Source organism: Homalodisca vitripennis, chromosome 3, assembly GCF_021130785.1.
Source record: "Homalodisca vitripennis isolate AUS2020 chromosome 3, UT_GWSS_2.1, whole genome shotgun sequence".
Classification (NCBI taxonomy): Eukaryota; Metazoa; Arthropoda; class Insecta; order Hemiptera; family Cicadellidae; genus Homalodisca; species Homalodisca vitripennis.
Window position 1 is genome coordinate 205,558,985 of NC_060209.1, and position 13,987 is coordinate 205,572,971.

At 35.1% G+C, this 13,987-nt stretch overlaps 1 protein-coding gene across 1 annotated transcript in view; it reads left to right on the forward strand.

The window, feature by feature from the left end:
- The window catches only part of LOC124358048, a 111,882-nt gene that overhangs the window by 14,816 nt on the left and 83,079 nt on the right, over window positions 1-13,987 (forward strand). The window contains exons 8-9 of the mRNA XM_046810329.1: window positions 9,052-9,158; window positions 10,158-10,254. Coding sequence (XP_046666285.1) covers window positions 9,052-9,158; window positions 10,158-10,254 — 204 coding nt within the window. The remainder of the gene's footprint in view (window positions 1-9,051; window positions 9,159-10,157; window positions 10,255-13,987) is intronic.

The window sequence follows — 13,987 nt, forward strand, 5'->3', positions numbered from 1 at the left end:
GGGAGTAAACAAGAGCTTCAAGCTAGGAGTAGATTTTTTACATAAAGATAAGGTTATGGATTGTACCCGCTGGCCTAGAAATGTAACACTGAAGCGTTTTTTATTCAGAAACACACAAACTCTCAGTGTAACTTAGTTTCTCATTTGTCTAACATTCAGTCTAGTGATATTATTCTTCCTAGCTTAAACTCCCAAACAACTAGACATAGGCCTAAGTTAAAAAAAGCCTATGAAAAATTATAGCTCAGACAAGGTAATAGCCTCAATAAATGTTCAATGTTTAAGGACAAAAATGGAGGTTCTATCTTTCTTTATATTGGAAACTAGACCAAATATACTGTGCATTTCAGAGCATTGGCTAGTTAAAGATGAAATTGATGTGTACACCCAAATTGAAGATTTAATTTTGGCGGATGCCTATTGTAGACAGGAACATAAAAATGGAGGCACAGCAGTTTATGTTAAAAATAATCTTAGATATAAAAAAACTTAACCTTGAACAATTTTTTGTAAAGAACTAACTTTAGAAATTTGCCGCTACTGAGCTCTTGGACTCTTTAATGATCATCATGTCGATTTACCGCTCTCCTGATGGTGATTTTGATGAGTTTATTCAACTTCTGGACAAATGTTTTTACTTTTCTTTCTCGAAATAAGAAAAAACTTGTGGTCTGTGGTGACTTTAATGTACACCTGGAAGAAAAATCACGGGAAGAGAACATTTTTTTACAACATGCTCATTAGTCATGGCCTATACATTTCAAAAACAGACTACCCACAAGAGGCACAGCGTGCCTAGATTCCATGGCTACAAATTTTGATTCTTGGGATTATAAGGTGGAAGTCATTGAACCTATGATTGCGGACCATAGTGCAGTTATTATGACAATAAAGTCAAGTTTGGGAAATGGTAAACACAAAGAAGTTTCATGGCATGATAAGTATAGTTTTACAAAGCGCGTCATCAAGGATGAGCAGCTGCCTTTACTAAGGAGGGCTCTAAAAAACGTAAACTGGCCAATTGAATTGGGTGATCACTATTTATCTGAGCACTCCTTTGATAGATTTCTTCAAACCTTTAATTACAATTTTGATATATTTTTTCCATTAAAACCTTTAAAAAAAAATCCAGAAAACGGAACTAATGTCATTTTTAAAGATAAATCTTGGTATACAGCAGACTTGCGCAGACTTAAAAACTTAGTAGTTCTTCTAAATGATCATTATAAATCAGCAGTCTCACCAAAAGACCGTGATGAAGTACTATGCATTATATTGTAAAACAAATAAACAATACAGACTGGAAGTAACAGAAAGCTAAGAAGGCCTTCAACGTCCACACCATCAGGTCATCCTCCAACATGTGTAAAGCGGCCTGGGATATTATAAACTCACACAGACCTAAGAAGCCATATGCTTCCTGCTCAGAAAGTCCTGACAACATAAACAATTTCTTCATAGAGGCTGTTGAAGAGATAGTGACAAACCTTCCGGAGATGGACTTTAACCCTCTGTATATTGCAAAATAGGCCTAAGCCTATATTAGACCATGGTTAGAGGTGCGACCACTAGATATTATAAAAATAGTAAATAGGCTAAAGAACTCTAGAAGCCCGGATATCTATGGTGTTCCTTGCTTTGTTTTGAAAGCGGTGATCCATGAAGTAGCAAACCCTCTATCAGTAGTAATAAACAAGTGTCTTAGTCGAGGTAATCTTTCCAGATGCTTTGAAGATTGCACGCACAGTCCCCATCTACAAGAAAGGAAATCCTGAGGAACTGGCGAATTACAGGCCAGTTTCAGTTCTGCCAGTGGTGTCTAAGGTCAATGGAGTCAATAATGAAAAAACAGTTGGTTGATTTTTTTGAGTCCAACAATCTGCTCAGCAACACCCAACATGGCTTCAGAAGTGGAAACGTTCTACAACCACTGCCTTATTATCCATAGCATCAAAGATAATGGAAGCTTTCGAGGCTGGCGAATCAATGGCTCTTGCGCTCTGTGATCTGAGCCGAGCATTCGATTGTGTGCCGCATAAGATACTACTTAGCAAGCTAAATTCCTATGGGATCGAAGGAACAGTTCACAAAACTATTTCCAGCTATCTCGAAAATAGACAACAGAGGGTATCGCTTGGTGGGGCTACTTCAGGAAGTAGAGAAGTCATGCATGGAGTGCCACAAGGTTCCATCCTGGGACCTTTGCTCTTCTTAATTCTTGTGAATGATTTAAGACTGGGAGGCAGGGCAGTGCTGTTTGCAGATGACACTACGCTCCTGTCCAGAGGAAAAGCTGATACACTCCGTGCTTCAGGAAGCCGAGGACTTGTTAGCAGATGCCAAGAGGTGGTTCACCACAAACAAACTAAAATTAAACGAAGAAAAAACACAACTGATATTCTGTACTCTAAAAAAATGGAGATGTCATAGAGGACTGTGATGAGGCCGTTAAATTACTCGGTTTCTGGCTGGACCCGAAGTTAAATTGGAATTGCCACATAGAGACAAAGTCTGCACAAAACTCTCCAGGGTTATCTTCTTGCTGAGAAAACTGAGAAACGTGGTACAGAGCGGTGCCTGGTAACGGTGTACCACGCACTTTTTCACAGCCACCTAGCCTATGGTAATTCTGCTCTGGGGCCATGCATCAGCATGCAGCAGAATACTTGTTCTCCAAAAGAAGGCGCTACGCATCATTACATCTTCAGACCATCTGGAGCATTGTAGGCCTATTTTCAAACGCCTCAGGGTATTAACGGTTCAAGGCCAATATTGTAATGAACTCGCTTATATACGTAAAGGAGAATGAATCTCTGTTTGGGAGAAGACAAGATGTCCATGGCTACAACACCCGCCATGCAAAAGACCTAAACACCCTAAAATGTAGACTCAAAATCGTTGAACAGTTTTCCAATAGCACAGCGGTTCAAACTATACAACAGCCTACCGGAAAGCATCAGAAATATGAACACTATTAAGTTCAAGGAAGCCATATGGTCCGGACTTACAAGTAGGCCCTATCTATGCACTCAAGGAACTTGAAGATGACCCACTGTTCTAGTCCCTGCCACCATAAACCTTTGTAAATAGTGTATATAGTTTTTAAATACTTGACAAAATTGTTCTGAACAAATTGCAAACAGTTTTTAAACAAAATTGACACAGTCTATCTGGTTTTATCAGTCAAAGACGAAGACATTCAAGTATCAAGTAAGTTAAGTATACTTATAAGAGGTATGTATGTTTATATTTGTATTAGAAAGATTTACTAAAACCCAATTTAAAATTATTTTTCATTTCTTCTTTACATTTTAAATTATATACAAATAACGCAGATGAAATTGAAAAATAATTCCGATCTGGGAAAACAAACTCCCAGAATATGGCCACCGAGCTGGCAATTAAAGTAGCGTGGCCATCTGTACTAGCCATAATTTTAAATAATTAGAGAGAAAGAAAAAACAATTCAGTTGTGTCACATTAGGTTTATGTCAAGTTCTCCAAGATAACATTTCATTTATTGAATAATTGGCTGTTTCACCCACAAAAATAGCTGCCAAACCAATCCGCTGACATTTCAGAAATTCCAAACGCATCCAGTTTTTTTGGAGTTATGGTCAAGGCTGCCAAATGCTTTACTAAAGTCTAATAATACTGATGCACAGGTATTGCCATCTTAAATTTGATTCTTGATAAAGCCATGTAAATTATTTTCCAGGAAGTGAACGATAAGACAAGTCAGGACTTTTTCAAAAACTTTCAAAATTTTTAATACTGATATTGGCCTGTAATTACTAGCATCAGAGGTGCTACCCTGCTTAAAGAGGGGAATAACTTTTGCAAATTTCAGTTGTGTCGGAAACTTCTGAAAATGATCGGTTGATTAGGAGAGTTAGGGGTTCTGTCAGTTTATTAACATAGAATTTCAGTAGCTTTGAAGGTACTAGGTCGATTCCATAAGATTTTGATTTTAAAGAAGAAACAATCTTCTTTACTTTGTCTGATGTAGTAGGATAAAATGTCAAGGGTGGAACATTATGCTGGACAGGTACAAGGAGGGGTGGTTTTGGATTAGCTTCAAGAGCCTTGTTAGCAGCTGTCACAAATACAGAATTTAGATAGTCAGCAATTTGAGTAGGGTTAGTAATTTTCCCTAATCCTGAATCCTCTAATTCTTTCAGGTTATGTGGAGTTTTTGTTTTTCTTTCTCTATTTACTACTATATATATAATAATAATAATAATAATAAATTCGTTTATTTGTCGTAAAACATGTTACATGCATTCAAATTCAAATTCAAATTCAAAATTTCCTTTATTCAGCCATGTAACAGATTACAAGAATAGCGTCACAATAAAATCTCAATATAAATTTATAATTGCTATATTAAAACATAAAAATCAGTTTGACACTCACTGAAAAAGTAAGATTTGGCTATGTAGCCTTCTACAGAGTAAGTTAAAACAATTTTTAAATCAAGACAGTTATTAGTTAAGGTTAATTATTAGGTAATTTAAGGGGATTTTATACATTTCTAAACATACCCAACAATACTTAAATGTTACTTACATATTGAAACAAAAAAAGTCTTCAAAAGAATACAAGGATAATGTTAATAAATAATTTTTAAGTAGTTTTTTGAATTTTTCATAATTTTGCTCATTTTGAATATTGAGAGGAAGGTTAAACAAAAATTTTGTGCCAATGAAACCTAGTTTTCTTTTTCATAAAACTTCAGCCTATGTTGTTCCACATATCTGCTACGTCTTAAATTATGATCATGATGATTTAAAATACTAATTGGGTTGTTGTATTTTTTTACGTATAAAACAGTTTCATAAATGTATAGATCATAAACAGTTAAAATTTGAAGTTGAGTAAAGTATGGTTTCACTGTATCTCTTTGTTTTAGGTTAAAAATTATTCTTAGAGCTTTTTTTTGTTGTAATAAGATTCTGTCCAGATTTCTTTTAGTTGTGGCTCCGTATATTCCTATATTGTAAGACATATGGGAATTTACCATAGCAAAGTAGATGGCTTTCAATGTCTCAATGCTACACACCCTTGACATTTGGCGTAAAGCAAATAGACCGGAGGACATTTTTTTTACCACATAATCAACATGTTTCTCCCAACCCAAATTCCGATCTAATATTATTCCAAGAAACTTTGTATTGTCTACTTGATTCAATTTTGAATTTTCTAAATATATGTTAGGCTCAAATTGTAATCTTGATTGTTTAGTACTGAACGATACAAAATTTGATTTATTTGGGTTTTAGCAAGAGATTCTTGGAACTCAGGAAATCTTTAACAGTTAAAAGGTTTAAAAAAAAGACAAAAGCTCAATGTCTTCCTGTATTATTACCTGAAACCGTAATACTTGCATCATCAGCATAAAGGCATATTGAGCCTCCACCTGGAACCGTCCCAGGGAGCCCCTTTAAATAACAGAGAAATAAAAGAGGGCCCAGGATAGAACCTTGAGGAACGCCATGTTTAACTATTTTAAATTTTGAAAAATAGGTTTCTAATGTAATTATATTGACTTCCAGCATAGTTTAAAATGTGTTGGATTTGAGTACACTGCTGTCTATTCTTCAAATATGACCTAAACCAATTGTATTCCTTGCCTTTTATATTAAAATCACTAAGGACATTAAGCAACCCATCATGTGACACACTGTCGAATGCTTTGGTAAGATCAAGAAAAATTCCAATAACTTTTTCATTTCTGTCAATTGAGTTCTATAATCGATTCAATAAATTTAACACTTGCTGTAGCTGTGGATCTGCCTGGTCGAAAACCATGTTGCTCGTTATCAAGTAACTGATTTAGTTCCAAATATTTCATAAGCTGGTTATAAACTACTTTTTCATAAACCTTTGAGAATACAGGTAACAATGATATAGGTACTGAAACTTGATGGGTCATTTGTGTTTCCTTTTTTATGAAGAGGTATTACCTTAGCAATTTTTAATTGACATGGGAAAAAAACCAGAAATTAATGATGAATTAATAATGTGCGTGAGTGGCCTGGAGATGAGCGGGAACGATTGTTTTTACCAAAGCATTGGAATATCATCAATACCAGTTGAAAAATTTATTTTTAAAAGTCATAACAATTTTTTTTTACTGCATCTTCATTAACAGATTCAAAAGTGAATTTTCTTGAACTTTGTGTTTTAAAGGACAACTCACTAACAATTTTAGGTTGGATGTTTGGAATTACTAAATTATCTACAGCATTTACAAAATAATCATTAAAAAATATTGCTGACAAGGTTTGGCTCTGATACAGTTTTGCCCTCTACAACAATATGTATATTTTCATTTGTTTTAGTAGTGTTGTCAACTTCAGATTTTATAATTTGCCATGTTAGATTTTGATTTATTTGTAGAATTCATTATTTTATTATCCAAAAAACTGTTTTTTTTTCATTATCAATTTGCAATTTAACTTCTCTTTTTAACTGTTTAATTTTCTGTTTTAAAAATTCGGTTTTCAGCAATCTATACTCTTTTTCAAGTTTCACAATTTCATCATTTTTAATTTTTACATCATTTGAAATCCATTTAACATTGTTATTTTTTTCTATTGTTAGTAGTTTGGGAAAGCTAGTTTCAAAGGCATAAGCAAATTTACAATAAAAAACATTGTATTTAGTTTTCAACAGTAGCTTGATAAACATCTAACCAATTTTTCGTGTGCCAGAAGTTTAAAAAATAAATCTGTGTTAGCCTTCGTAAATTTCCTACAGTAATTTTTTTAGTTTTATGACCAAACTCATTTTCCAAACCATAAATTTCCAACAACTGTCCATCATGGTCTGATAAGTGTGTTATTATACCCGATATTTTTAACTTTTTACATTTAATGTTAGTGATAAAGTTATCTATTGCAGTTTCAGATTCTGATGTAACTCGGGTAGGAAAATCTACTTTATACTCGAGATCATAAGAACACAAAATATTAACAAAGGCATTATAAGTTTTATCCTTATTCAAAACATTTATGTTTAAGTCACCTGCAATAAGGATATTTTTGTATTTTTTGCACAATAAATCACAAAGGAAATCAAATTTATAAAAAAAAAAGATTCAAGTAAGCATTGTTGGGGGATCTGTATATACATACCAAGATAAATGAAAATGTGTTTTACAGTTATTTCTGATAAACAGCATTCAAATTCTTTCTCTACCAAAAGATTTTGTATGGCAGGAATTGATACTTTTTTACTCTTGATGCAATTTTTAACTAATATCAATACACCACCGCCCAAATGAATGACATCTACTAAAAAAGGAACACTTTTTGTAATTTTTTGTACATTTAAATAAGTAATTTCTGTAAATAAGTAATAAGTAAATTGACAAAGTCTAATTCAGCTACAGACTAAGTAGCATTGTCTCTAAATAATATTTAATAAGTATAATACATAAATATTATATATATATATATATATATATATATATATATATATATAAAACAATATAAGACATTAATTGTCTAGTTGATAATTATACTAGTTATATTATGAGTTTATCTTAAAACAATCATTAAAAGTCTATTTTGTTAATAGAAAAAAACTCATCAATATTATATAAAGGGTTTTTAACAGCCATTCATAAAGTTTATTTTTATAAAAAAATAATTCTAGATAATTTAGTAGACAGAAAATCAATGTGAGGTCCCCATGAAAGATTATTATCAATATGAATTCCTAAAATTTTGATTACACTACTTGATTCAAAATTAAAACTATTTTCAGGAATTGATTTTAAAGTAAACAAAATGTTTTGAGTTTAGTTTCATTCATTAAAAAACTGTTTTCTTTAAACCATATTGATGCCTTGTTTATTGTGGTGTCGGTTAATTTCTTTAGTTCATTCAGGTTATTACTACTATTGAAAAAAGTTGTGTCATCAGCGTAGAGAAGCGTATTAGCATCAACAGCCAATGTTATATCATTTATATATAGGATAAAAAGTAAGGGTCCAAGTACAGATCCCTGAGGGACACCGTACTCTATTTTGACTTCCTGTGACCAACTTCCTTTGATGTATACTTTTTGTGTTCTATTGATGAGGTATGATTTTATAAAATCAAGGGCACTCCATATATACGAGATATATCCATAAGGTCTTTGACTTATTTTCTAAGTAAAAGAATTTTGTCAGATATTACTTTATGCCTTAACTCTTTAAGTCATAAATAATAGGTTTTCTTTTTAGAGGCAGTGTCTTGCTTATGAGTTAACAAGCCATTTATGTTATACATAAACTGTGCTTGCAAAAAAACTTACGTAATCTTTCGGCTTCTGCATCAGTTATTTTATTTATTCTCTTTTCCTTCACTCTGCATTTTTTTAATGGACATGCGGAATTTATTACCATTCCTAAAGTGTTACTGATAAAATTGTAAGCTGTGTCTGCATTTATAACAGAAGTCAGATCTTTCCAAGACGCTTGTTGTCTTATTTTAATGTCATCCGGGCTATTGTTTTTACTTGCTGGTGGTGTAGCGCACAAAGCTGAGCTGTATGGTCAGAGATCCCTCGTCTAAAACTTTCACTGTCATATTTCCATCTTCTACATTAGTACACACGCAGTCTATTGATGATTGTGAAAAGGAGTGTTATGCGAGTGAATAGAAGAAGAACTCTGAACATGTTGTAAGTTTCTCAATATATCCTCTAACAGCATATTGTCCCAATTGACACTTAGAGAATCTATGTTGATGTCCCCCATAACAATTATTGGACACTTCTGTGTTAGTACCACTTGTATAGATTGTGACATAATTAAGAGTCCTCTTTTGTTTTTTATTACATTATATGGCTAGAAGCACTAAATAATACGGTGATAACCTGTTGTATCAGCCAACCATTTTCATCCACCAAGAAACATAAAATACTATAACCAAGTCAAAATTTTTACTTCAGTTTTTCATCTTTGTAGAAATAAGCAAAAGGTGGTTAAAGAAAGCCCAACATACAATTTAGCATTACCAAAACCATAAAGTAATGATGATTGATTTGTTTTTTTAGAGTTCCAGGACTTCAATAGGATTGAAGCAGATGAAGTAATAGCTAAAAGCGGATTATACAAGATTGTGACAGATCCATACTTGGGAGAAACTCCCTGCAAAGGGAAGGTAATTATAGATTTATTGTTAAAGTAATAAGTTGTACGGTTATTTTTTCCAAAAGGATTGAAATCGTTGTTTGTAGAGCATGAGACTGTGAAGGCTGTACAATTAGTGGTAGCATTTGATTTTAATTAATAGGTCACAAATACTAGTGAGGGAGGGAAAGAAAGTTTATACTAATTTTTTTAAGTGAAAAGTTTAATTTTCAATTTGTGTAAAATATATAACAGTCCCATGTTTATTAAAATTGGTTCATAATTAAAAGGGAGTTGGTTAGTTTTGTCTGGGCTTTTTATTATTAGCATATTGAAACATAATGTGTCATTGTAAAAATAAAAATAGTTAAAATTATTTTAGTTTGTTGTTTACTCAATACTTTGTAAGTCTCTTGAAACCATTATCATTAAAGTCTGCAACACGAGAAGATAGTCTGCTGTCATAACCATAAATTATTACTTTTTGAGGAAACTACATCCTTTAACATATCCTCAACTAAGTACAGCTTCTTCACAATTTGAACTGATAGGAGATCTTAGGATGGGCCCATTTTAGAAAACTAATTAATTACTTAAACATAACATTTTAATTACTAGCCCTATCTTGTCTTTATTAAAGATTTTTTGTTATCAATTATTTTTAAATAAGTAGTAGTAATATTCTATTATTTTTTTAATCAAAATTAAAGTTCTGTACACAAATAATGCTGTCAAATAACAATGTCATTATTACTGATCTAGTCTAATGTAAATAAAAAATTAAATAAATATTTATGGGAAATTTTGCAAAGAATTCTAAAAATATGTACTTTAATATTTCAAGACCCACTACTATGTTGTTAAGTCAAAATTCACTAAACCCTGTATGCCATAGAGTTTTAGAAAACCACAAATCAATAATGTCCTCTTAATGAAGAAAAAATAAATGTGCAACAATTGATAACAACATAATTTCTCTCATAGCTTGTTCTGTATGTACTGTTGCTTTGTATTGTCTTTTATTTTTCAGTCTTATGCAAACATTGAAGAGGGACCACTCAGTGAAATTAATGTTGACTTCGACATGGAATCAAATAATATCATAGAAGATGAAATAGAAATTCCGTGTAAGTTATACTTACTTTTCATAGTGTATCATAAAGTTTCACAAGTGAATATAAATATGGAGTTCCTGGCTCACTTTTGGGACAGACCGAAAAGCAATGTAAAATACTGTTCAAAGAACCATAAACCGCTGCTGTATAAACTCTGGTTTAAAGTACCATAAATCAGAAAATATCAGCTGTGTGCTTCTGTACCATAGTTCTAATTCTTTATGCTGAATCGCGGTAGGAAGTAGGCTCCTGTTAACTAGACGCGGTGCGTGGACATTGTTTGTTTAGTTGAACCGGTAATCAGCTGATCGGTCTACGTTCCGACCCGGCAAGCCTGGAGAGGGTCAGAAGTGTTCAGTCCAGTCTTGAAGCCACGACGAGAAGGTGTACCGGTCGAGTTAGATGCTGAATTTCTTTCTCTAACCCAATAGTTGGGATTTAGAGTAATTATTTATCGCGTGTAAATTCAAGTTCAAGTATTTAAATTTTTAGTGCGTTTTATTTTGCGATCTGCCTCCGTAATCTTCAAAGTAGTAAGTCCCGTACCAGCGTATAGTTAATATCTTTTATTTTATAATACTGTAATTAAAATTTCTAAAGTTTCCCATCTTTCAGAGTCTGAAAATTTAATTCAATTTTTTGAAGTATTGTGAATTAAATTTTGGTCATAAAGTAAATATCAAGTTTTGTGTTATATTAATTTTGAGTATTTTGAGAAGAGAACTTTTATTTTGTTTTGTTAATTTAAACCATTTTTGGAGAAGTATACATTTTTAGTTTAATTTTAATTTTAATACCTTTTAATCAGACTCTTAATTAGATTTGTTCGATTGAGTGAATTTTGAAGAAAATTGAATCAAAAGTTTGTAAACTTTGTAAACTTTTGGGTGAACTTAAATTTCGGAATAAAGCAAGTATTTCCGAAAAGTTGTTTAATTTATAAAGTATTTGCTCCATATAAACTCTGGTTTAAAGTACCATAAATCAGCTAAAATATCAGCTGTGTGCTTCTAAGCTGTTTTATTGAAAAATCTCAGTAAATATTTGAAAAATCTGTTGGAAATCACTGCTTGAAAAATTCTGAAAATACTCTAAAACTAATTAAAAATCTTTATTCTATAAATTTTATAGTAACACATTCTTTATCGGTTATTTTCTTTTCACCAATGACAGAAATTTTCTGAATTTCTAGAAAGTATAAAGAAAAATTGTATGAACTCGATAAATTATTAAAATATTTCTCCTTGGCTTTAATAATACGCAGTTCGTACTTCTTCACGTTTTTTACACTTCTTTGACTACCTTTTGTTTCAAACTGCTTTAGATTTACATTCCTTTGAAATATACAAAAGGTTTTTCTCATTCGTACTGCATTAATTTCCCTGAAAGAATTTGGGAATAGGAGAAGGAGAATGGCAATGGTATTTCAATCAACTCTAGATTTGTGACATCTGTATTTCAGCATAGCATATTTTACATCACTGAGGGTGTTAGTTCAACGCTTGACCTTGAAGTAAAGCTGATGAATTTAGAAGGTTTTTTTTTTTTTTTTTTTTTTTTTTTTTTTTTTTACGATAGGAAAATGCATTATGCACCGTCAGGGACAGGTGTTCGCCCTGGTGTGTGGGACTCTCACCCACTAAAAACCTACCGGTCCAGGCATTGGAAACCCTCTCGGGAACGCATCTCTGCAACTACTTCAAGAGGGTGCCATCGTTCGCCCAATGGGCATTACTTCATTCTAAAATCCACCAGCATGAGCTATTCTGGTGCTTTATAGCTGCTCTCTTCTTTTTTGCTTTAGCACCCTCTTGCAGAACGCAGCGACAGCGTTCCACGATTCGGGACTGGACAACATCTCTTCTATAAGAGTCTCCGGCGAAACATGCCCGATAGCTGCCTCCAGCTCCCTTCTCTCCGTTTCCCACCTTCTACATTTGAAGAAGGTGTGCAAGGCATCGTCCGCATCCGAATCCCCGTACTGGCATTCCGGACTCGGGATCTTCCCCATTCTGTTAAGGTAGAAGCCGAAACAACCGTGCCCAGTGAGAAGCTGGGTAAGGTAGAAGTCTACCTCTCCATGCTCTCTTTCGGTCCATCCCCTCAGATCACCTATGAGCCTAAAAGACCAACGTCCTCGACTCTCCATCTCCCATCGAGTTTGCCACTCATCCATTGTGTGCGAACGGGCAGTAGCACGGCTGACAGTGCCATTCCCATCGTATACACGCTTCCGCTCAAGAGCAAGAAGATCGATGGGAATTACCCCCGCAATCACAAGGACGGCCGGCTCCGAAACTGTACGATAGGCAGATGAAATCCGGAGAGCTCCTCTCCTCTGCACCGCCACGACCTTCTTCCTGTAACGCTTCTGCCGCAAGGCATCTGCCCATATCTCGCATTTAGAAGGTTAAAGCAAACACGATGAGCGGTCCTAGGGTGTCCATTACCCTGAAGTACAGCTGATGAATCTAGAAGGTTGAAGCAAACACGATGAGTGGTCCCAGGGCGTCCGTGACCCTAAAGTACAGCTGATGAATCTAGAAGGTTGAAGCAAACACGATGAGCGGTCCTAGGGTGTCCGTGACCCTGAAGTACAGCTGATGAATCTAGAAGGTTGAAGCAAACACGATGAGCGGTCCCAGGGTGTCCGTGACCCTGAAATACAGCTGATGAATCTAGAAGGTTGAAGCAAACACGATGAGTGGTCCCAGGGTGTCCGTGATCCTGAAGTACAGCTAATGAATCTAGAAGGTTGAAGCAAACACGATGAGCGGTCCCAGGGCGTCTGTGCCCTGAAGTACAGCTGATGAATCTAGAAGGTTGAAGCAAACACGATGAGCGGTCCTAGGGCGTCTGTGACCCTGAAGTACAGCTGATGAATCTAGAAGGTTGAAGCAAACACGATGAGTGGTCCTAGGGTGTCCGTGACCCTGAAATACAGCTGATGAATCTAGAAGGTTGAAGCAAACACGATGAGCGGTCCCAGGGCGTCTGTGACCCTGAAGTACAGCTGATGAATCTAGAAGGTTGAAGCAAACACGATGAGCGGTCCCAGGGTGTCCGTGACCCTGAAGTACAGCTGATGAATCTAGAAGGTTGAAGCAAACACGATGAGCGGTCCCAGGGCGTCTGTGACCCTGAAGTACAGCTGATGAATCTAGAAGGTTGAAGCAAACACGATGAGCGGTCCTAGGGTGTCCGTGACCCTGAAATACAGCTGATGAATCTAGAAGGTTGAAGCAAACACGATGAGCGATCCCAGGGCGGCCGTGACCCTGAAGTACAGCTGATGAATCTAGAAGGTTGAAGCAAACACTATGAGCAGTCCCAGGGCATCTGTGACCCTGAAGTACAACTGATGGATCTAGAAGGTTGAAGCAAACACGATGAGTGGTCCCAGGGTGTCCGTGATCCTGAAGTACAGCTGATGAATCTAGAAGGTTGAAGCAAACACGATGAGCGGTCCCAGGGCGTCTGTGACCCTGAAGTACAGCTGATGAATCTAGAAGGTTGAAGCAAACTCAATGAGCAGTCCCAGGGCGTCTGTGACCCTGAAGTACAGCTGATGAATCTAGAAGGTTGAAGCAAACACGATGAGCAGTCCCAGGGGGTCCGTGACGTTGAAGTATAGCTGATGAATCTAGAAGGTTGAAGCAAACACGATGAGCGGTCCTAGGGTGTCCGTGACCCTGAAATACAGCTGATGAATCTAGAAGGTTGAAGCAAACACGATGAGCGGTCC